The 21,019-nt window shown below is 45.2% G+C and overlaps 1 protein-coding gene across 5 annotated transcripts in view; it reads left to right on the top strand.

The window, feature by feature from the left end:
* The first annotated feature begins 3,001 nt into the window (after positions 1–3,001).
* FAM189A2 (family with sequence similarity 189 member A2) overlaps positions 3,002–21,019 on the top strand; it is a 55,112-nt gene continuing 37,094 nt past the window's right edge. Inside the window, exons 1-2 of one of the 5 annotated variants that reach the window (XM_036330895.1) lie at positions 3,002–3,586; positions 15,781–15,837. In XM_036330895.1, the coding sequence (XP_036186788.1) occupies positions 3,188–3,586; positions 15,781–15,837 (456 nt within the window). In that variant the 5' untranslated portion in view covers positions 3,002–3,187. The remainder of the gene's footprint in view (positions 3,587–15,780; positions 15,838–21,019) is intronic. The other 4 variants (XM_036330894.1, XM_036330892.1, XM_036330893.1 and 1 more) reach the window with 4 other exon arrangements.

The raw sequence follows: 21,019 nt of genomic DNA, 5'->3' as shown, positions 1-21,019 counted from the left end.
CAAAGGTGAATTACAGCTTTGACTTCTACAGAAACTTGAACCTGCAGGGAGCTCTGATATTGCAAGTTACACACACACACACACACACACACACACACCTACTTAGAAGATATACAGCTCCCAGAAATTCATAAGCCAGAAATAATTTTTAGGGCAGTTGACTTGAATTATATTTTGTGGGATTTGAATATAAGACATTTTAAGTATATAATTTCAACAGTGAGGAAAGTATGGCTACAGCCCTTCTGCTTAACAAATCTGTCTTGGGACCAGTTGCCTTAAATATCCTTAACAATCGCTCTGCACTGTTATTTCAGAAAAATGGAGTGTGTGGTTTGTCCGGCTCTGCTCAGGGTTGCTTTCTTTCTTTCATTCTCTCTTTTAGTTAAAAAAAAAAAGTTCCACAGTCCTTTCTCTGCAAAATGAAATGTTAAAATTGAAGCTGCCATTGCATATCTCCAACACAGCCCCCATACAACACAGCCCCTCAGGGGAAACCATGAGACCATGGGACCTGCAGCCTCAGTTTTCGGTTTTCTCCTGGGTATTTTGGGTCTGCATGTTTAATGATTCCACACCCAAATTCACCTACTTTTCTTGGTTCCTGCCCTCTTGCTGGTCATCTGAGAAGCCATGGCAATGAGAATAGCTGAACTTCAAAATCGCAGGCCCTGGGGACTCCAGCTGATCACACGGCCAGCAGATGAAGTATCATAAACTTGCACCTGACAGCATGAAGGCTAGAGACACTTGGAACTGGCTCAAGATCACAGAGGAGAGGGGCTGCAACCAGGATGTCTGGCTCCTAATATGGTGCCCTTTCCATTAGAACCCAGTGGTCTAAATTCTTCCTGTGCATAAAAATCACCTGGATAGCAGTGCCTGGCTGGGGACCAGCAGAGCCCTTACCCCCAGCATATTTACACCTAAATTTGGTTTTGAGCCAAATCCTCTGCCTTCCCCTTCCAGCTAATTTGCTGCCCTTAGTCATCTTGCACATACAAATTCCCACATAAAAATTCTGGAGTCTGAATGGTTCCATCCATTAATATTTTGGGCCATTTGTTAAAATGCAGGTTCCCAGGCCCCTTATCCAGAGCGTCGGGGTGGGTGTGGGGGAAGTCAGCAAACCTGCGTTCTGACACTCTCCCCTAACGGTTCTGTGGTCTGTGGGCCACACTTTGAAAAGCTGCTCCAAAGCCACCGTATTAAATGAGTCCACTGTGCCTTACTCGGAGCAATTCTCCTCTTTCTGAACTGTTAGAACTGGAGGCAGGTTGTCAGGGAGCATGCTTTAAGGCGATGCAGCAGCAGCTCCCCCTGTAAGAGGGAATAACCTCCTGTACCAGCGGGCAGGCTGGGTTTCTGAGGAAGGGTGGGAGGAACTGGAGCTTGTTTGAGGGTGTCCCACAGTCCTGAGCAGTAAGGGCTTTGTCTGGGAAGCGTAGAAAAGGAAGTACAGGGAAGGGAAGAGTTGGTGGACATTTTTCCTTGACGTTTGGCTTTGATCTTGAGGAAAGCTGGCAGCTGGGTCCCACGAAACAGTACATTAACAACTATTATTTCCCTGGACTTTCGCCTACATTAATGAAAGGTGGGTCAGTTCTCCCATACATGCTCCCTCATTTTATGTGAAGGGCTTTCTGGAGGTATAATTCACACGTATCTTTACTGAGATCTAATTCACTCATTTACAGTGTCCAATTCAGTGGTTTTTATTTCTTTATTTTTGTTAATCCTCACCTGAGCTATTTTTCCATTGACTTTTACGGAGTGTGGAAGGGAGGGGGAGATACAAGAGAGAAACATCGATGTGAGAGAGACACATCGATTGATTGCCTTCTGCACACACCCTGACCAGGGCCGGATGGAGCCTGCAACCCAGGTATGTGCCCTTGACAGGAATTGGACCCCGGGCCCTTCAGTCCGCGTGCAGATGCACTATCGACTGAGCAAACTGGCGTTTAATATATTCACAGAGTTGTGCAATCATCACCGTCGATTTTAGAACATTTTATCGCCTCAAAAAGCACCCTATACCCTTTAGCAATCACCCTTCCCCCATTTAATCTCCCCAGCCTCCCAACCATAAGCAATCATTAATCTACTCTCTGACTCTATTGATTTGTCTATTCTAGAGGTTTCATATAGGTGGAATTATATAATATGTCGTCGTTTGTGACTGGCTTCTTTTACTTAGCATAATGTTTTTTAAATTAAATTTATTGGGGTGACATTGGTTAATTACAGTAGATAAGTTTTAAGTGTACAGTGCCATACTACATCATCGGTATCCTGCAGCGTGTGCTTAACCACGCAGTCTGGTCTCCTTCCATCACCGTGTATTTGACTCCCTTGTCTCTCTTCATCCTCCCCTCAACCCCCTATCCCTCTCATAACCACCGTACCGTTGTCTGTGTCTATGAGTTTGTTTTGTTTGTTTGTTTCTTGCTTTCTGTTTTATATTCCACACGTGAGTTTCATTGTATGGTTCCTGCCCTGTTCTGTTGACTTCGCTCTGCTTGCTCAGTCCTCCCTCGAAGCCCAGAGGCTTGGGTTTTCCCCACCACGTCCACTACAGCCCCATCCTCCGGCCATTCACCTCCTGGTGGGGAAAGTTCAAACCGGACTCCCTTCCCATTAAAGGCTGCCGGGGTCCTTCTTTGGGCCGAACCGGAACAGGGCGGGGGGCCACTGTGCTTCTGCGGGTGGAGACAGACTCTCAGGTTGTCGGATCCAATGCACGCTGTCCCGGGCTGCTGCATGGTGGCACTCTCCTAGCCCGAGGGACCTGTTTTAAAATAAGGGAGCTGGGCACCTTACTTGGACCCCAGAGAGCAGGCACCCAGGGTTAGGTCGCGACCCAAAGGTTGCGGCAGCCCCGCGGCTCCAGTGCAGGGCGCGCTGGGTGTGTGTGGGTGAGCGTGAGCGTGAGCCTGAGAGCGCGCCCTGCCCGGCCGGTCGGAGGCGGACCCACTTGGTGGCAGGTGGGTGCGGCCGGCGGGTGCCTGGGCAGCGGCAGGGCAGCCGCGGCAGCAGTGGCGGCAGCAGCAAGTGGTTGGGCTGCGCATTTCCTTCCCTCCCCCTTGGCCCGGCCCCGCGGTGCCCAGTGCGCGGCGCCCGCGGCTCCTCGGTCCTGCGCGCCTCCCCGCAGCCACGGGCCGCTCCCTTCCACGCCCGCCCGCCCATGTCCCTGCCCGTGGTGCTCCCCGGCTCCTGCTGCCCGGTGGCCGGGCTCTCGGGCGGGCCGCAGGCCGGGGGCCCGGGCGCCACGGCCACCGCTGCCCAGGAGCCACCGCTGCCTCCCTTGCGGCCACGCTGGCCCCGGGCCGCGCTGCAGCCCCCGGTGCGGTCTCGCTGCTCTGCCACCGCCGCCGGGGTGCTGGCCGTGCCGCCCGCGCTCTCCTCCCGCCGGGCCGCCGCCGTCGCCCCGAGCTCCGCGTTGCTCCCCGGCCGTCCACTGCTGTCGCTCGGGCTGCTGCAGCTGATCCTGGGGTGCTGCATGGTGGCACTCAGCTTCGGGGCGCTGTCGCTGAGCAGCTCCCCGCAGGTGAAGAACTCGTGCCCGTTCTGGGCCGGCTCCTCGGTGAGTGCCGCGCGCCCCTCTCCCTCCGCAGGGCCCACCCAGGGATGCAGGGGCTCTGCGGGGTTCCCTCTGCTGCCCCAGGATTGTTTGTCGCCTGCGTTCTGTTTTATATTCCACCCTTGAGTGAAATTGTATGGTTCCTGTCCAGGACCGCAGGTGGGGAGCACAGCCTCTCTTGCAGGCGAGTTGAAGTTTTTTTGGGGGGGAAAGCCTACAAGAGCGTGGAGTTCAGGGATGAATTGGGTTGAACCTGGACAATGTCTATTCCTCGCAGGCCAGAGGACTCCCAGCTCTTTGGGAAAGTGGAAGGATGGGAGTGGGTGGTAAGAAGGCGGGAGGAAAATGGTTAAACTTCTTTGGCCGCTGAGTGTTTACTTCACGCATAACATCTGTGGGAGGAGGGCAGGGATTTTGACATTTTGTTCACTGATGTATCAACAGTGCCTGCCTGGCACATAGTAGGTGTGTTTGTAGTGTGGATGCAGTAACAGGTTGACTGAGGCAGCCACTTATTTTGTTCTCCTTTAAGACGGATACCTGTGAAACATGTTGGGATGAGTGCAATAGTAATGACAAGGTGTGTAAACTCGTGCTTGCACCTGCTCATTAAAGGAGGGCCCTAAGCCCCCACTCAGTTCCTGGAGCCACACAGGCTGCTGTGCAGAATTTAATTCTCCAGACCCCAAACCATCATTATGCATGAGCTCGCCAAAGCACCAGGAGCCGGCATAGGAGCTGGAGATGTCTGCCCCCTCAGGGGCCTGGCCCTGCCTCCTGGGAAAGGCTGATCTGGGGCAAAGGTGCCGCCTCCATAGTCTGTGGACACTGGGTGGCTACTCTTCCCTGCCGCATAGCAGTGTCACAGCTTGCAGGACCTCTGACCTCTTGAGCTTTGCTTGGGGTTGAGAGACTTGGAAACAGGTCTTCATGGGAAGATTGTGGAAGATGAGGGTTTTAAAGTAAATGACCCTTTTATGAACGAACTAAATGTGAAAGTCTGGCAGTGCCTGTAGTTTTGCCTAAGATCTGCCATGAATGTGTGTTCCGGATGCATAAAAATTGTCCTTTTGCAGGTCCACCCATACCCAGATTCAAGACCAAATTCCAAGAATATAGGAAGAACTCACTAAACCCAAAATAATTGTTTGAAAAGGACATTAAGAACCTTGCGTACCTGGAGCCTGGCCTGACGTTTTATGCTTAAACCGATGCCAGTTTGCTCTCCTTTGAAATACTTGGATGCTGGGCGCTCTTACCTGGCACAGCCCATGCTGTGGTTACGAGGTCACAGTCTGTGCATCAGGTAGAAAGGAACCCACGCCTCGCTGAGTGCTCGTTAAACTCCAGGAGGAGGGATTAGGTCCATTATGCTTTTTAGTCCACGTGTCAGACTAACTTCAGCCAAATGGTGGGTGCATTTCATTTCTCTAAATACCATGGGCCAGAAATGAAACCTGCATCCATTTTTTTTTTTAGGGATTTGCTCTTAGTAAAATCATAATCGCTTATCCTCTCAGATAGCTAGTTTAGGATTATTGGAAACTATTTTTCCCCTTCTAAAATGAAAACCTGAAGTCGGGTATGCTATTGTGAATTATTCTAGAGGCAAATGTACTTAGATGTCACCCAAGCCACAGTTGGAGTTGATGAAGTATTAAAAAAAAAAAGGGCCATGATCTCACTCATTTATGGAATATAATGAACAACATAACCTGATGAACAGAAACAGAGACAGAAGCACCGATCAGACCATCAAACCTCAGAGGGAAGGCAGGGGAGGGTGGGGCTAAGGGAGAGAGATCAACCAAAGGACTTGTATGCATGCATTTAAGCATAACCAATGGACACAGACACCAGCGGGGTGAGGGCATGAGTAGGGGGGTGGTGGGGGGCCAATGGGGCAATAAGGACACATATGTAATACCTTAATTAATAAAGAAAAAAATATTTTAAAAAAAGGCCATCAGCCAGAAGATGAAGGCTCTTCCCTGGGCCTGCTGGCTGGGTATGTCCTTGTCTCCACGACCCAGGAAACCAGATGAGGGAAAGAATCAGTTATTTGGAACTAAATTATCTTCTATAGGGACGTTTTCCACCCCCTATCTCCCAACTCTACATGCAAACTTGCAACTGTTCATTATTCTTACTTTGTGTGGCCTGTTTCTGAGGTTGACCTCAGAATTTGCAAAATGACAACAGAACCAACAGATACTGCATCTCCGGAACAGCGGCCTGAGGGCGGTATTGGGCACCGTGACTCTCTAGGTGTTTCAGGAAAAAAGTCTCACCCTCACCGGTAGCATACCTTTTGAATTTATGTATGTGAGAGAGGTGGTGGTGTTTTCTAAACTCTGCATTATGGAAAATTTTATATTTATTCAAGCACTACACAATGAACCCTCATATATCCTCACCCAGGTCCAACACTTGTTTGGTCTGGGCCTCTTCCTGGACCTGCTGCTGGGTCTGTGTGTTCTGATAACTGCAGGGGGCTGGGTCTTCCAAGCAGGCGAGGGATCATCTCCATCGTGCTTCCTAGTCCATTTGTCAGATTAACTCCCTATATTGTTTTGAAGCAAATCTCAGACATTGCATTGTTTCAACTGTAAATATTTCAAGAGGCGTTTATTTTAAAATAGAAAACATAAACAGAATAGAGAGACCGCCTAGAAGTGACCAGGAAATCTTCAGAACCTCTTTCAGTCTTAATCTTTTATTATGAAATTTTAAAATCTCAACAAATATAGAAAAAATAGTTTAATGAGCTTCCATTTACCCATCACCCACAGCTTCAGTAGCTGTCCACACTCTTTCCCCTTTCTTAACACCCACTGGGTTACTTTAAAGCAAATCCCAGGTATAATTTCAGCCATTAAATACTTCTGTATGTATTTCCAAAAGAAAGGGACTTAATAGTAAAGTGTAACTAATTTAAAGAGAGCTGAACTAAGGTGCTTATGACAGAAAGCTTAAAAATTATGACTTGAAGACTGTAGAAGTTTTTTTTTTTTTTTAACTAACAACTTCATTGGGATACAATTCACATTCCATATGATTCACCCACTTAATGTATGCAATTCAGTGATTTTTAGTAAATTCACAGAATTGTACAACCATCATCACAATCAATTTTAGAAAATTTTCATCACCCCCAAAATAAACCCTGCCCTGGCAGCTCCGTTGGTTAGAGTGTTGTCCCGATATGCCAAGCTTGCCAGTTCAATTTCTGGTCAGGGCACATTCAAGAAGCAACTAATGAATGCATAAATAAGTTGAACAATGAACTGGTCTCTCTCTCTCTCTCTCTCTCTCTCTCTCTCTCTCTCTCTCTCTCTCTCTCTCATTAGTAATAAAAAAAAGAAAGCTGGAACCTATTAGTAGTCATTCCCCATTTCCCCTGACACCCTTATTCCTAGAGAACCGCAGATTAATCATGTTCTGTCTCTATGGATTTCTTATTCTGGACATTTAATATAAAGGGAATCATACAACATGTGAACCTTTGTGACTGGCTTCTTTCACTTAGTGTAATGTTTTCAAGGTTCATCCATATTGTGACATGTATCAGTACTTCATTCCTGTTTATTGCCAAATGGGATTCTATTATATGGACATACCACGTTTTGTTTGTCACTAAGAAGTTTTATTGGCCTGTGAAACTTGGTAGTTGAGTAGCAGTGCCAACCTACGTCTAAGGTTACTTCAAACCCCCGTAGGAACTCAGTAGAAGGATATCCTCATATTTCAAGCTGTGGATGACCATTATGTGCCATAATCTGCTGTATCAAACTCAATGGGCAAATCTCTTGGCTTCAGTAAAAATTTTGCTTGCATATTTGATATAAAATTAAATCAAATATATTTATTTAAAAGGTCTGTTTTGTTAAACATGGCATAGCTCAAGAGTATTCGCTTCATATACACCTCTGTAAGTGTTCTCACATTGAGCCTGAGATTTGGAGGCTCCCTTCACTTGTCTGAACCTTGAAGGTGTATTTTATCTATTTTAATATATACTTAAGAATTAGCCTGATAGAGTGGCTCAGTAGGTTGAGTGTTGTCCTGTGCACCAAAGGGTTGCCAGTTCTATTTCTGGTCAGGGCACATGCCTGGATTGTGGGTTTGATCCCCAGTCCAGGCACGTATATAACCAGGGCGTGTACAGATGCAACTGATGGATGTTTCTCTCTCTCTCTCTCTCTCTCTCTCTCTCTCTCTCTCTCTATCTCTATCTCTATCTCTATCTCTATCTCTCTCTCCCCACCTTTCTCTCTTTAAGCATATCATTGAATGAGGATTTTAAAAATTTCTTCTTCTAAAAAAGAATAAGCAGTTCCTATAAAGACTTTTTCAAAATTTCAGCAGGTTGAAGGGAGTGTTTTTCATGTACTCATTGTTTTTGAACATCCTGTGATCATTTCATTCTTCCTGGTATTCTTGGTTAATGACTCCATCTATTATTATTACCAAAGTTCATGAAGCTAAGAGATTAGCCACTTGTAAAAACAATATGAAGTTTGACTCCATGTGGGTGGCAGAGAAATGACCTCGATGTCCATGCTCAGGCCACACTGTCCAGGCACCTGATTTGGGGGAACATTTAGTTAACCTTAGATCCCACTGGGATTAGTGGAGACAGCCTACCACACTGTGTTAGATTTAATGAAAGAGTAGAGATTTGCACTGGTTTAAATATCCTCCTTCAAAAAACAGAATTCTGGACTCTGATGACATATTTGATCCTTGGGAGATATTTTAGGCAAGTGGTAAAGAGTTGGTTATTGTTTTTGATCCTTCTGTGGGAGCCCTAATTTCCTTTCCTGTCTGCATACATTCATGTCTCCCTGCTTGAAGTCACTGACCTGTACTCATGGTCACCCATTCCTTGAGTCTGTGATTCTTGGGTGAGATTCCAGTTCTTTATAAAGAATCAGTCATTGGTGAATCTTAAGGTTAATCTTTTCTTTGAAAAAAAAAATTGAAATGACAAAACATAAAATGAGTGAATGATCCAAAGGAGAAACTAATGCAAAAGTTCTGAAGTCTCTAATGGTTAGACAATGGTAAATACATTTTTTCAGTCATAACTATCAAATGCTACTTTAATAGTTAAGGCATATTTTAAATATAAGTTTTTATGAGTTTTATTGATTTCTTTAGTCCTTTATTTTACAAGATAGCAGAGTTACATTTATATGTTTTTGAGTAAAAAAAAAATGTTTTTGAGAAGTTATTGAGCCTCTTAGCCCCAGTTATTCATGTATGAAATGGGTGGGATGATTTTTACCTCAAAATTGATTATGTAAGTGTGTAATTAGAAAACATTTAGGCCAGTGGTTCCCTGTTGCGCATGGCACCAGGCCTGGCATATATAGAACTTCTACCAATGTTTTTTAAACATCAAGGCAATATTTCATTAAAGTTAGATGAACAGGCCAGATTTTTTGTGGGGCATTCTGGTAACCATCATGTATACATTAAAATATCCTGTTGCGTACTTCTTTTTAAAAAATATATTTTTATTGATTTCAGAGAGGAAGGGAGAGGGAGAGAAAGATAGAAACAGCAATGATGAGAGAGAATCATTGATGGGCTGCCTCCTGCATGCCCCCCACTGGGAACCAAGCCCACAAACCTGGGCATGTGATCTGACCAGAAATCGAACTGATACCTCCTGGTTCATAGGTCGACACTCAACCACTGAGCTGCCATGGCCAGGCTTCCTTAATTTTTTTTAATGAGTCATGCTGGACAGGTAAGGAAGAACGATGTATACACACACACATTTTTTAAAATTGCCAGTGTAAACGTCATAACAAGATAGGTTAGGAGAGGTTTGATTATTGTGTGCTCATTTATAAAGTAAGCATGGGACATTAACAACATGGCTCTTTTTATCTCTGTGTTTATATACAATTTTGATAAACAATCCAGAACATTTTTGCCCTAAGGCATGCTAGTGGATTAACAAAGAAAAATAGGAAAGTAGATTTATATGCTTTTGATATTAATGATTTGATTTTTAAGTTAAAAAACTAAGACACATTAACCATATGTGTTAGGTAATAGTGATTCCTGTCTGGAGTATCAGAATCCTTCTTTGCAAACATCATTGAGAGAAAGAGAGAGAGAGAGAGAGAGAGAGAGAGAGAGAGAGAGAGAGAGAGAGAGAGAGGTTTTTTTCCTAAAAGCTACAAGGAACGGGTGCAAGTGAGTAAAACCAAAATTATAATAAATCTCACTCTAATAATACAGAGATAATCTGGTGCCAGAGAATAGGTTCTTGCCTGTTCATTCAGAGCAAGCTGCATCTTGCATTGCATGGAAAGAGTGATGATGGAGTTGCCTTTTGCTCTTGACGTACTCTTTTGGGAAGCACAGAAGTGAATAATGTGTTTAGGGTTCCATGGTCATTTTTGAGTAAGCTTGTCTCCTATTTTTGACTGTTATTTATTTGTTCATCATCCATTCATTTTTTCATGACTCTTGCCATAACTGAGTGCCTTGAGGACCCTTTACGTATTTGAGTGACTATTCACAGATCTAAGACCTCATGAGATGGCCAGTGAGCATAAAACACAATTAAACAAGTGATAGTATTATTGTGTAACTAGAGGCCTGATGCATGAATGCATGAAATTCATACAAGAGTAGGCCTTCCTTCTCCCTGGCTGCCGGCACTGGCTTCCCTCTGGCACCCGGGACCCTGGCTTCCCTTTGCAGCCCCGGCTTTGTCCAGAAGGTCATCTGGAAGGTCGTCCGGAAGGACATCTGGTCTAATTAGCATATTACGATTTTATTATTATAGACTAGAGGCCCGATGCACAAAAATTTGTGCACTCAGGGGGGGAAGGGGGGTCCCTCAGCCCGGCCTGTGCCCTCTCACAGTCGGGGACCCCTCGGGAGATAATGACCGGCTGTCTTAGGCCTGCTCCCGGATGGCAGAGGGCAGGCCCAATCCCTAGGTGCAGCCCCTGATTGGGCTCAGAGCAGGGTCGATTGGGGAGTTGGGGCGCCGCCCCCTGTCATGCACAGAGCAGGGCGGATTGGGAGGTTGCAATGCCACCCTCAGTCATGCTCAGGGTAGGGCCGATTGGGGGTTGGGGCACCGCCCCCTGTCACACTCAAGGCAGGGTCGATAGGGAGGTTGTGGCGCCACCCCCTGTCACGCACAGAGCAGGACCGATCAGGGGGCTTGGGGCTCCGTACCCTGTCACACACAGAGCAGGGCCCATCAGAGGTTTGGGGAGCTCCCCCCTGTCACGCACAGAGCAGGGCCCATCAGGGGGTTGGGGAGCTCCCCGGAGTCACGCACAGAGCAGGGCCCATCAGGGGGTTGAGGAGCTCCCCCCTGTCACTCACAGAGTAGGGGCGATAGGGGAGTTGGGGCACCGCCCCCTATCACACACAGAGCAGGGCGGATCAGGGGGTTGGGGCGCCGCCCTCTATCACCCACAGAGTAGGGCCGATCAGGGGGTTGGGGCTCCGCCACTGTCACACTCAAGGCAGGGCCGATGGGGAGGTTATGGCTCTACCTCGTCACACACAGAGCAGGGCCCATGAGGGGGGCGGGGGGTTGGGGCACCACAGCCTGTCACACACAGAGCCGCAGGGCGATCAGGGGGTTTGGGCGCTGCCCCCTGTCATGCTGATCCCAGTGCCAGGAGGCCTCGTGGCTCCGCTGATCCTGGTGCTGGGAGGCATATTACCCTTTTACTATATAGGATAGAGGCCTGGTGCACGTGTGGGGGCCGGCTGGTTTGCCCTGAAGGGTGTCCTGGATCAGGGTGGGGGTCCCCACTGGGATGCCTGGCCAGCCTGGGTGAGGGGCTGATGGCTGTTTGCAGCTGGTCACACACCCTTCAGGGTGGGGGTCCCCACTGGGGTGCCTGGCCAGTCTGGGTGAGGGGCTGAGGGCTGTTTTCAGGCTGGCGGGTGACTGAAGCTCCCAACTGCTCCTTTTTTTCTTTTTTTTCCCTTTTTATTCCGGGACAGCTTTAGCTTTGAGGCTTGGCTCCAGCTCTTAGGCCTCCGCTTCTGAAAGCAGGTTTCTGGCCTTTGTTTACAATGTTGCGATCCTGCTGGCTGAAGCCCTGCTGACTAAAGCAGGTTTCTGGGGTTTTGTTTAGCTTCTATATTTGTTACATAGTTGCTTAGAGTTGCAGCTCAGAGGCCTGCAGCGGCAGGCGGGGAACGTTGGAGTCCTCCGTCATTGAAGCAAGCAAGCCTCATGTTAGTTTCAAGCTGCCTGGCTGCCGGCCGCCATCTTGGCTGGCAGTTAATTTGCATATCTCGCTGATTAGCCAATGGGAAGGGTAGCGGTCGTACGCCAATTACCATGTTTCTCTTTTATTAGATAGGATAGTGCTGCAATGAACATAGGAAGGCATATATATTTTTTCCACTTAGTGTTTTCTTTATCTTCAGGTAAGTACCCAGAAGTGGAATTGCTGGGTTGTATGGTATCTCTATTTTTAGTTGCTTTTTTAGGAGTATCCATACTGTTTTCCTTAGTGTCTGCATCAATTTGAAGTCTGCCCCCCCTTTTCCCTTCCCCAGCCCCTCTCCTCATTCATGAATTCTGCCACCACCCCCAGATGACATGTGAGCATCCATTCCCTCAGTCTGGAGCCCTGAGAAGATTCATCCCCAACTGCAGCACTCTCTGCTCCATCCCAGCCCTGTTTCCTCGGTTTTTCCTCTCCACCTCACCACTCACGGGTTCCCCAAGTGTCTTCGGGCTTAATTGGGCTCAAAGAGTGGGAGCAGTTGAGTAGAAGTCAGTGTGTGCCTTTGTTGCAGGGTTCAGAACTGAGGGGGATGCCACTACAATTCCCACGTTCAACTGGAATGCATGCAGTTCCTTAAAGCCTCCCTGTAGAGAAAGGTGGTTTACAGAAATCAGGCTGGGATTTAACATGGGTGTGTGTTGACTCTATAAAACAGTTCCGATGGAAATGGCATCTTTAAATATTTTGTCTTCCAATTCATAAACGTGATGTTTATCTTGATTTATTTCAACCTTCATTTAAGAAGATCTTCATTTAAGGTCTTCTTCTTGCTGAATAAGCTGTATATGTCTCCCTACTGAGGTCTAAAGTATCTTTAGATGATTGATATTTCTTATTTGTCAAGTACATTTTGTACATATTTTTAAAATTGTGTTTTAAATTTAGTTTGTTGCTTGTATATGCAACTTTCCCCTCCCCCCAAAAAAGGAAAAGAAATAAAGATAGCTTAGTTCTTTTGTCCTAGAGATCCTTCATTTGAAATGACAGTTGTATCTGTCATGAGCTATTATGTAATCTCCCTTCCAGTTTAGCAACCTACTCCTGGGACTTTATCCAACAGAAATAAAAAGCACTGTTTTTAAGGATATATGTTCATGGATGTTGGCTGCAGCATTGTTTGTGAGGGCAAACCACTGGAAATAGAGTAGATACTCATGAATATGGAAATGATTGAATACATTAGGTGCAGCCATACAAAGGAATATTATGTAGCCATTAAATGGAAATGAATGAGAGCTATTCCTGTGTACATGAAGAATTTCCATGAAGTATTTATTGAGAGGGGAAAAGAAGAGGAGGAAAAGTATTTTTCGTGATCCATTTCTTTTTGGTAAAATATATACCCCTGTGCATTTGCATATATACACATTACCCATGTGTGTCTAGTTAAGAATCTAGAGGCCCTAGCTGGTTTGACTCAGTGGATAAAGTGTCAACCAGTGGACTGAAGGGTCCTGGGTTCAATTCTGGTTATGGGCACATGCCCAGGTTGCAGGCTCGATCCCCAATAGGGGGCGTGCAGAAGGCAGCTGATCAATGATTCTCTCTCATCATTGATGTTTTTATCCCTCCCTCATCCTTCCTCTCTCTAAAATCAATAAAAAAATATTTTTAAAAAATAAAAAAAGAATTTAGAGGAAAACATGTACTAGTACATGTGTAAAATATGTAAACATGCTAAATTGTTAACATGGAGGAGAATGGGATAATGTGGCTGGTGGGGGTGGGTGGGAAGTATAGTTGAAGCATACCATTATTTTTACAGGCTTTTTTGGGCTGGGCTGGACATCTTTGATAATACTGTTTTAATGGAAAAAATGTGTTCCAGAAAGCTGATCCACAGGGCTCTGAGTTAAAGGAGACTAACTGATGATTCAAATCAAATCATATTTATATTTCTGTGAAGTGGGCAGTTTGTGTTCCCCTCAAGGGCAGACCTATTTTCAGTGATGTTCTCACAAAAATAGTTGCATTTTCTCAGCAAAGTCCAGTAAGCAGCAGGGCGGGCAGGCAGGGAAGGAGCATGTGTGCATGTGGAGGCACACACACTCATGCATGCACACTGGGACTTATGCATGCACATATACACATGCAGCACATGTGCAAGTGTGCGTGCCCACATGCAGTCTGCAGGGCGGGGCCCATGCTGGATCACAGGTTCCTGAGAAATTCCTGTCATCACAGTGGCGTCAACCTTTTGAGTTAGAAGAGACCTGGAGATGGTTTCCATCACTCACCATATTTTTAGGGAAATGCAAGTGAGGGCCCGAAAAGTGAAAGGAGTTGGGCAAGGCCACATCGTTAATTAGAAGCCACGTGGGAAACCTGGACCCCCAGGTCATGGATACCAAATCCCAATTTATGAAGTAGATGCAGCCCACACCCTCTAGGTGAGCCACACACACCCTGCATGTCTCCAGGTAGAAATCCTTTAGAGTGAGAAAATATGCTATTGGATTTCAGATGATTACAAGGATATAGTGCTTGATGGACAGACAGCTGATAGTAGCTTTGAACATCGATAGGATACAAAGAAATTGTTGCTTATCTGCCCATGTGTGGGTTTTGGTCCTTGATACTAGTGGATAGACTTGACCTGTGCTGGTTTGATATTGTGGAATGAGTTACTCCCAGTCAGTAAATGGAGACTAGAAAGTATTGCAAGCAGGCCTGTGAGCTTTGAATTTGAAGCAACATTTCCAAATCCTTCCTGATTTGTAGTAATTGTGAAATGGTGCATTTGAGTGATTTGGGTATAAAATGCACTTGAAAGAAAATTCCCTCGTGAATGCATTCAGCCAGTGTGCCTTATTGCACACAGGTAAATGTGCTTAAATGGCATATGGATGTCCTGGGTGAATAATTACTTTGGCTATTCTTTCCTAACTGTTTAGTGAACTGTTATTCAAAGGGCTGATGTTGGTTTCCAGTTTACATTTTTGCAAAATGCTGGCTCCTCTTTACCGAGGATTTTATTTTATTTATTGAAGTGTCATTTTATAACACGAGATTCTTTCTCACTGTAGTCCTCCCTCTTTGTGCAATAAATGCTCAGGAATATTTATTGTTCACCAGTCATGTGTCAGGCACTGTGCTAGGAGCAGGGGACTCAGAGAGACAAGATAGGAATTCACAGTTAGTAATCAAGACAGAGATGCAATACAGAGGTTTTTGCGGGGGGAAAATTATATGTAGAGGGTTTCCAGGTGTGGGGTGGTGGGATTAGTGAAAGCTTCTCAGAGGAAGTAACTGTTATTTGGGGTCTTGCAGGATGCATAGGAGTTCTCAGGCAGCTTAAAGGGGAGTTGGGAGGAGAGGACATTGCAGCAAAAGGAAGCACAAAGCCCGGGAATGTCTAGAGCCGAGCCAGTCGATGGGAGGATAGATGTGCCTGGAAGGAAGGTGTGTGGTGGAAGGGGCAGGGGTACATGGAAACCGCGTTTGAGAGGTAGGCAGGGGAAGATCCCGAAGGCCTGGTTGACTATGTAGAGGAGTTGGCTTGTTCTGTGAAGATGGGTACCCACCTGAACAGCGGGTGACGGTGAGATGTGCATCGTTTGAGGCTGACTCTGGCAACAGACTAGGTGCCACTGTGGGCAGGGAGCTTGGATCAGAAAATACTACTGATCCCTTCACTAACCAGAGGATAGACCGATTTTTGTTTGTGTTCTTAATTGACCTTAAGAAAAAATTACACAGTCAATAAAAAAGCTTCAGGGCCTTGAACATGAAGGATAGTCCAAAGAGGCCTATGAGAGCTCATATAATCAGCAGGAATATTAAATATTTGAGTTAGGAGGCTTTGAAATGTCCGCATTTTCAAATATATACTTTTAGAGACTGGGTATTCGTTTATTGGAATTGGTCCCTTTTCTAGATTTATGATATTGTTTATCTTTGTAGGTGATACTCTCTGGAATCATAGGATTAACAACTTGGAAACGGCCTATGATACTCCTGGTATGTACTGTTCTTATAAATGTTTATCCTTTGTAAAGGGTGCTCTTTATGAAGTCTATTAAATTAGCCATTGAAGAAATGCTAAAGCTCCCTTGTGCATCATAGAAGAAGTTAATGATGCCTTAGTTTCTGCCTGCGCACCAGAGGGTCTCGGATTTGATTCCCAGTCAAGGGCATGTACCTGGGTTGCAGATTCATCCCTTGCTCCGGTTGGTCTAGGCGTGTACGAGAGACAACCAATCTGTGTGTCTCTCTCTTCTCTCTCTCTCTCTCTCTCTCTCTCTCTCTCTCTCTCTCTCTCTCTCCTCTCCCTCTCCCTCTCCCTCTCTCTCTCTCCTCTCCCTCTCCCTCCCTTCTACTCTTTCTAAAAGGCAATGGAAAAAATATCATCCAGTAAGGATTAACAATAACAAAAAATAGTTAACGATGGACAATATTAGAACTCAGATGTTCTCATAACAGTAAAATATTTTGCCAGTTTTCTGATTGACTTTAAGTTTCTTATGTATCCAATGCTAAATAAGTGTTTCTTATTTCAGGATTAGACCTATTGTAAGGATATAATTTTTAAAAAACGTTTAATATGAATATTTTTAACAGATATAAAAGTGGAGGGAATAATATAATAAACTCTCTCTACCAATCATCCAGCTTTAATAATTGCATATTAACTCCTAGCTAGTCTTGTTGAGCTTGACCCATTCCCCCAACCCTCCATATTCTTTTGAAGCAAATCTCAATATTAATCATAAATACATAAATTTTTATTGTTATAATGCTCTGCTTGGACAACCTCAGAATTTTGTCGCTTAGCTTTTCTATATTCTCTCTCTATCACACAAATATATTTTTATGATAATAGAGGCCTGGTGCATGAAATTCGTGCACTGGAGGAGGGAACAGGGGGGAGTCCCTCAGCCTGGCCTGTACCCTCTTGCAGACTGGGACCTCTCAGGGGATGTCCGCTTGCCAGCTTAGGCCCGATCCCTCAGGGGGATCCAGCAGTCAGACATTCCTCTCGCAGTCCGGGACCCCTCGCTCCTTACCACCCGCCTGCAGTGGAGGTGGGAGAGGCTCCCGCCACTGCTGCTGCGCTTGCCAGCTGTGAGACCAGCTTCTGGCTGAGCAGCGCTCCCACTATGGCAGTGCACTGACCACCAGGGGGCAGCTCCTGCATTGAGTGTCTGTCCCCTGTGGTCAGTGTGCATCACAGCGACCAGCAGGTTGGCCGGTCGTAATGGTTGCCTAGGCTTTTATATATATAGATCAGGGGTCCTCAAACTTTTTAAACAGGGGGCCAGTTCACTGTCCCTCAGACTGTTGGAGGGCCGGACTATAGTTTAAAAAAAACTATGAACAAATTCCTATGCACACTGCACATATCTTATTTTGAAGTAAAAAACCAAAACAGGAACAAATACAATATTTGTATTTGCATGTGGCCCGCGGGCCGTAGTTTGAGGACCCCTGATATAGATGGACATATATTGGGGAGTTTTAATGAATACAAAACTAATTTAACTTCTTCTTAAATACTATAAGGAGAAGAAGCACAATATAAAATACAATCAGAACACTAGATTGTGCCCTGGCTGGGTGGCTCAGTTGGTTAGAGCCTCGTCCCAATACACCAAAGTTTTGGGTTTGATCTCAATTCAGATGCATGAAAGGGTCAACTGATGAATGTATGAATAATTGGAACGGCAGATCGATGTCTCTTTCCCTCTCTCTCAAATTAATAAAAAAAAATTTTTAAAAAGCAAAAAAAGAAAAATGTATTTCTATGTTGTGTTAATGGTCCTGAAAAATTAGTTTTCAGGCCACATTAGCTGGTTTTCTCAGTGGTTAGAGCATTGGCCCTTGCACTGAAGGGTTATGGGTTTGATTCTAGTCAAGGGCACATACCTCCATTGCAGGCTCAATCCCCAGGCCTGGTTGGGGCATATCAGGAGGCAACCAATCAATGTGTCTTTCTCACATGGATCTTTTTCTCTGTCTCTCCCCCTACCTTCCACTTCCTCTTAAAAAAAAAATTATCCCCAGGTGAGGATTTAAAAAAAAAAAAAAGAGTTTTCAGGCCCACAAGACAATTTAGGCAACATTTTACCAGCCCATCAATTATTGCATTTAGTGAAACTATGCTGATATTTCTGGTAGGAGTAAATTACTAAGGCATCATTTTAATATGTCATCAGGATGGGCGAAAAACGAGGCTTTGGATGAGTTCTGTGGCAGATGTTACGAGTGCCTGAAGCTTGTTTTGCAACAACTCCCTAGGTTTACAGTCTCTGCAGAAGAATTTTGGATGGTGTTCAGTGTTTATACTAATATTTGGTTATAGGAAACATTTTTTTCCATTGGGTCAGTATTGAAATACTCAGTAATAGAAATTTCGGGTATTTAAATTAAATTAAAATCAGAAAATCTCTAATGCTATTTATACTTTAAAAATTCCAACTGGTGAAGAGAATATGAGTATGTGTTCTAGATAGATATTAAGAAAGCCCTCCTTTTATCTAAGTAACAATATAATCTGATGAATGGAGTGGATCCAGAGACATGAAGCGTAGAACAGGGTACGGAATCTCGGAGGGAAGGTAGGGGAGGGTGGGTAGGTGGGTTGGAGGTAACCAACCAAGGACCTTTAATGCATATAGGCATGGCCCATGTACACAGACAATGGGGCAGTCAGGGCTGGGATGGGGTGTGGAGGCGGGCTGGAGGGGGGATCATTGTGGGGAAAAGGGGGACATATGTAATCCTTTCAACAATAAAGAATGAGTAAACAAACAAAAAAAGCTCTCCTTTAAATACATTGATTTTTCCAATATGTTTTCTTTTTGAAAGATGCCCTATACATTTATTATATGAGCTTAAGCAACTTTAAATAAAAATGACCTTAATACTCATGTATCTTTATTACATTTTATTTATTTATTCTCACTCAAGAATATTTTTCCATTAATTTTTATAGAGAGTGGACAGGGAGAGACAGAGAGAGAGAGAAACATCAATGTGAGAGAGACGTATTGATTGGTTGCCTCCCACAGAGGTACATGCCCTTGATCAGAATCAAACCTGTGACCTTTCAGTCCATGGGCCAACGCTCTATCCACTGAGCCAAACCAGCTAGGACTCTTTATTTCATCTCAAAACATTATTTCTCATTTTTGTTGGCAATTATATGTACTTGGTCACAAAGGTGTAATCAGTTTGTACATCCCATATTGTGCTCTGCTTTTTCTGTTTAACCAGAAGCCCAGTGCATGAATTCGTGCCTGGGCAGGGTCCCTCGGCCTGGCCAACAATCAAGGCCTATGTGAGGGAACTGGCCGGCCAGGGGAGGAAGGACCGCGGGAGGTTGGCCAGCCGCTGGGGGCGGGGGGGGGGGGGGGGGGCGCGGGCACTGCGGGAGGTTGGCCGGCCATGGGAGGTTGGCTGTGGGAGCGCACTGACCTCCAGGGGGCAGCTCCTGCATTGAGTGTCTGCCCCCTGGTGGTCAGTGCAACCGATCGACCGGTCGTTCGGTTGCTTAGGCTTTTATATATATAGATAGTAAGTTAATTAAGTTAATATCAGTAAATACTGTTTTCACATATGAAGAGTCTACGATGCCTAGCACTTAGAATTGTTAAGTAGTATTCTGTCATATTTCTGTATTACCATCAGTTATGAGCCTGTTGGTCATGCAGAGATTGTTTTGAAATGATAATTAGCATAAATTTATAACGAAGATAAATTAATTGACAGGAATTCTACCCAAGAAAACTTTGAGGATATCAGCACATCAGCTGAGCCTTAGTCAATATCATAAATGGAAAAATCCTCAGTCCACGTGAATCTTAATAATATAACCTGTGCCAAATGCTTTTATGTTAAAAAATGAAAAGATCGTGTGATATAATGAAAGAAACTGGACATGTCAGTCACACACACCTCGTTTGAGTCCTAGCTCATCCCCCAAAGGCTGTATAACTCTGTGCAAACCACTTATTTTTCCCGAGTGTAAGTCTTCTGTTCTGAACAGATGGGATAGTCTTGTGACACCAAGGGGTGGCTCTACCACCCCCACCCGCTTTGTCGATACTATATTTTTTGTGTTTGTCCACCTCACCCATTCCTGAGTTTAGGGACTGCACCAATGGATGGTTTTTTGTTTGTTTGTTGTTTTCTGTGAGAGGCCGTGCTCCATGAGAAAAGCCAGTGGGCACCTAATCTTTGTTCTCACAGACCCAGGCATGGCTGGTCAGAGTTCAGCCCTTCTTCCCTTTGTGTCCCACACTCTGTCCACAGGAGCACCTTCTGACTCTAACGCAGCTAGGCTGTCTTACGTAAGCCTGGGACCTTTCTTTCTCTAGCTGTTTGCCTGGCTGGCTTCTTTTGTTGTAGGGCTCAACTCAGCATCACTTCCTGAAAGAGACCTTCCCTGACCACTCTGCCCCTCCCCAGGTCCCAGCCCTGAATATTGGCCTCACAGCCTGTCCGTTAGCTTGTGTGCTGTCCGACTGCTAGTGGCCGTATGTCTCCCCCAGTAAATAGTCAGCTCTGTGAGGACAAAGGTCTTGTCTATCTTCTTCATCCTGTATCCACAGGATCAATGTGCTCAGTACACATCATTGTTGGCCGTGAAGTTAATTTGGGAGTCAGTAAGAAATTTAGGTCCTAGGTGAGTTCTCAGAGTTTCTCTTTTTCTTTTGTCTTACTTTTCGCTCACTTGCTTTTGTTCTCTAGATCTTTGTATTCCTCCCCTTTTAAGGTCAGGGTGGTTAGGGAGTACGTTGGTGGTGGAGGTTCGGAGGGGGCTGGCTGGTGTTCTCAGGTCCCTTTGGGAGGCAAGCTGTCCTCAGTGTGAGTTGTTGGGTGCACACCAGCCGAGGACACTTGAATCCTTACTTCCTTTTGAGAACCACTTACCTTTGTGCTCCCTCTTTTGTAGTTGTTTCAGTGATTCCTCAGGTTTCATACTGCTTTGAATAAACGAGGGTCAGTTTGACCTAGTTCCTTCAAACTCAAGTTTTCATGGAAACTCGGAATTGGTGGCTCTCATTTATTGGGTTCACTTCCTTATAATAATAAAGTACTCATGTGTCCAGAACAAAAATAAGAATGTTGGAAAATAGTCTGCAAATATTTATAGCTACTTTTTAATATGACTGGGATTGAGCTAGGATGTTTGTGCATG

Source organism: Myotis myotis, unplaced genomic scaffold, assembly GCF_014108235.1.
Source record: "Myotis myotis isolate mMyoMyo1 unplaced genomic scaffold, mMyoMyo1.p scaffold_m19_p_12, whole genome shotgun sequence".
Lineage (NCBI taxonomy): Eukaryota > Metazoa > Chordata > Mammalia > Chiroptera > Vespertilionidae > Myotis > Myotis myotis.
This window is presented reverse-complemented; position numbering and strand designations above follow the sequence as displayed.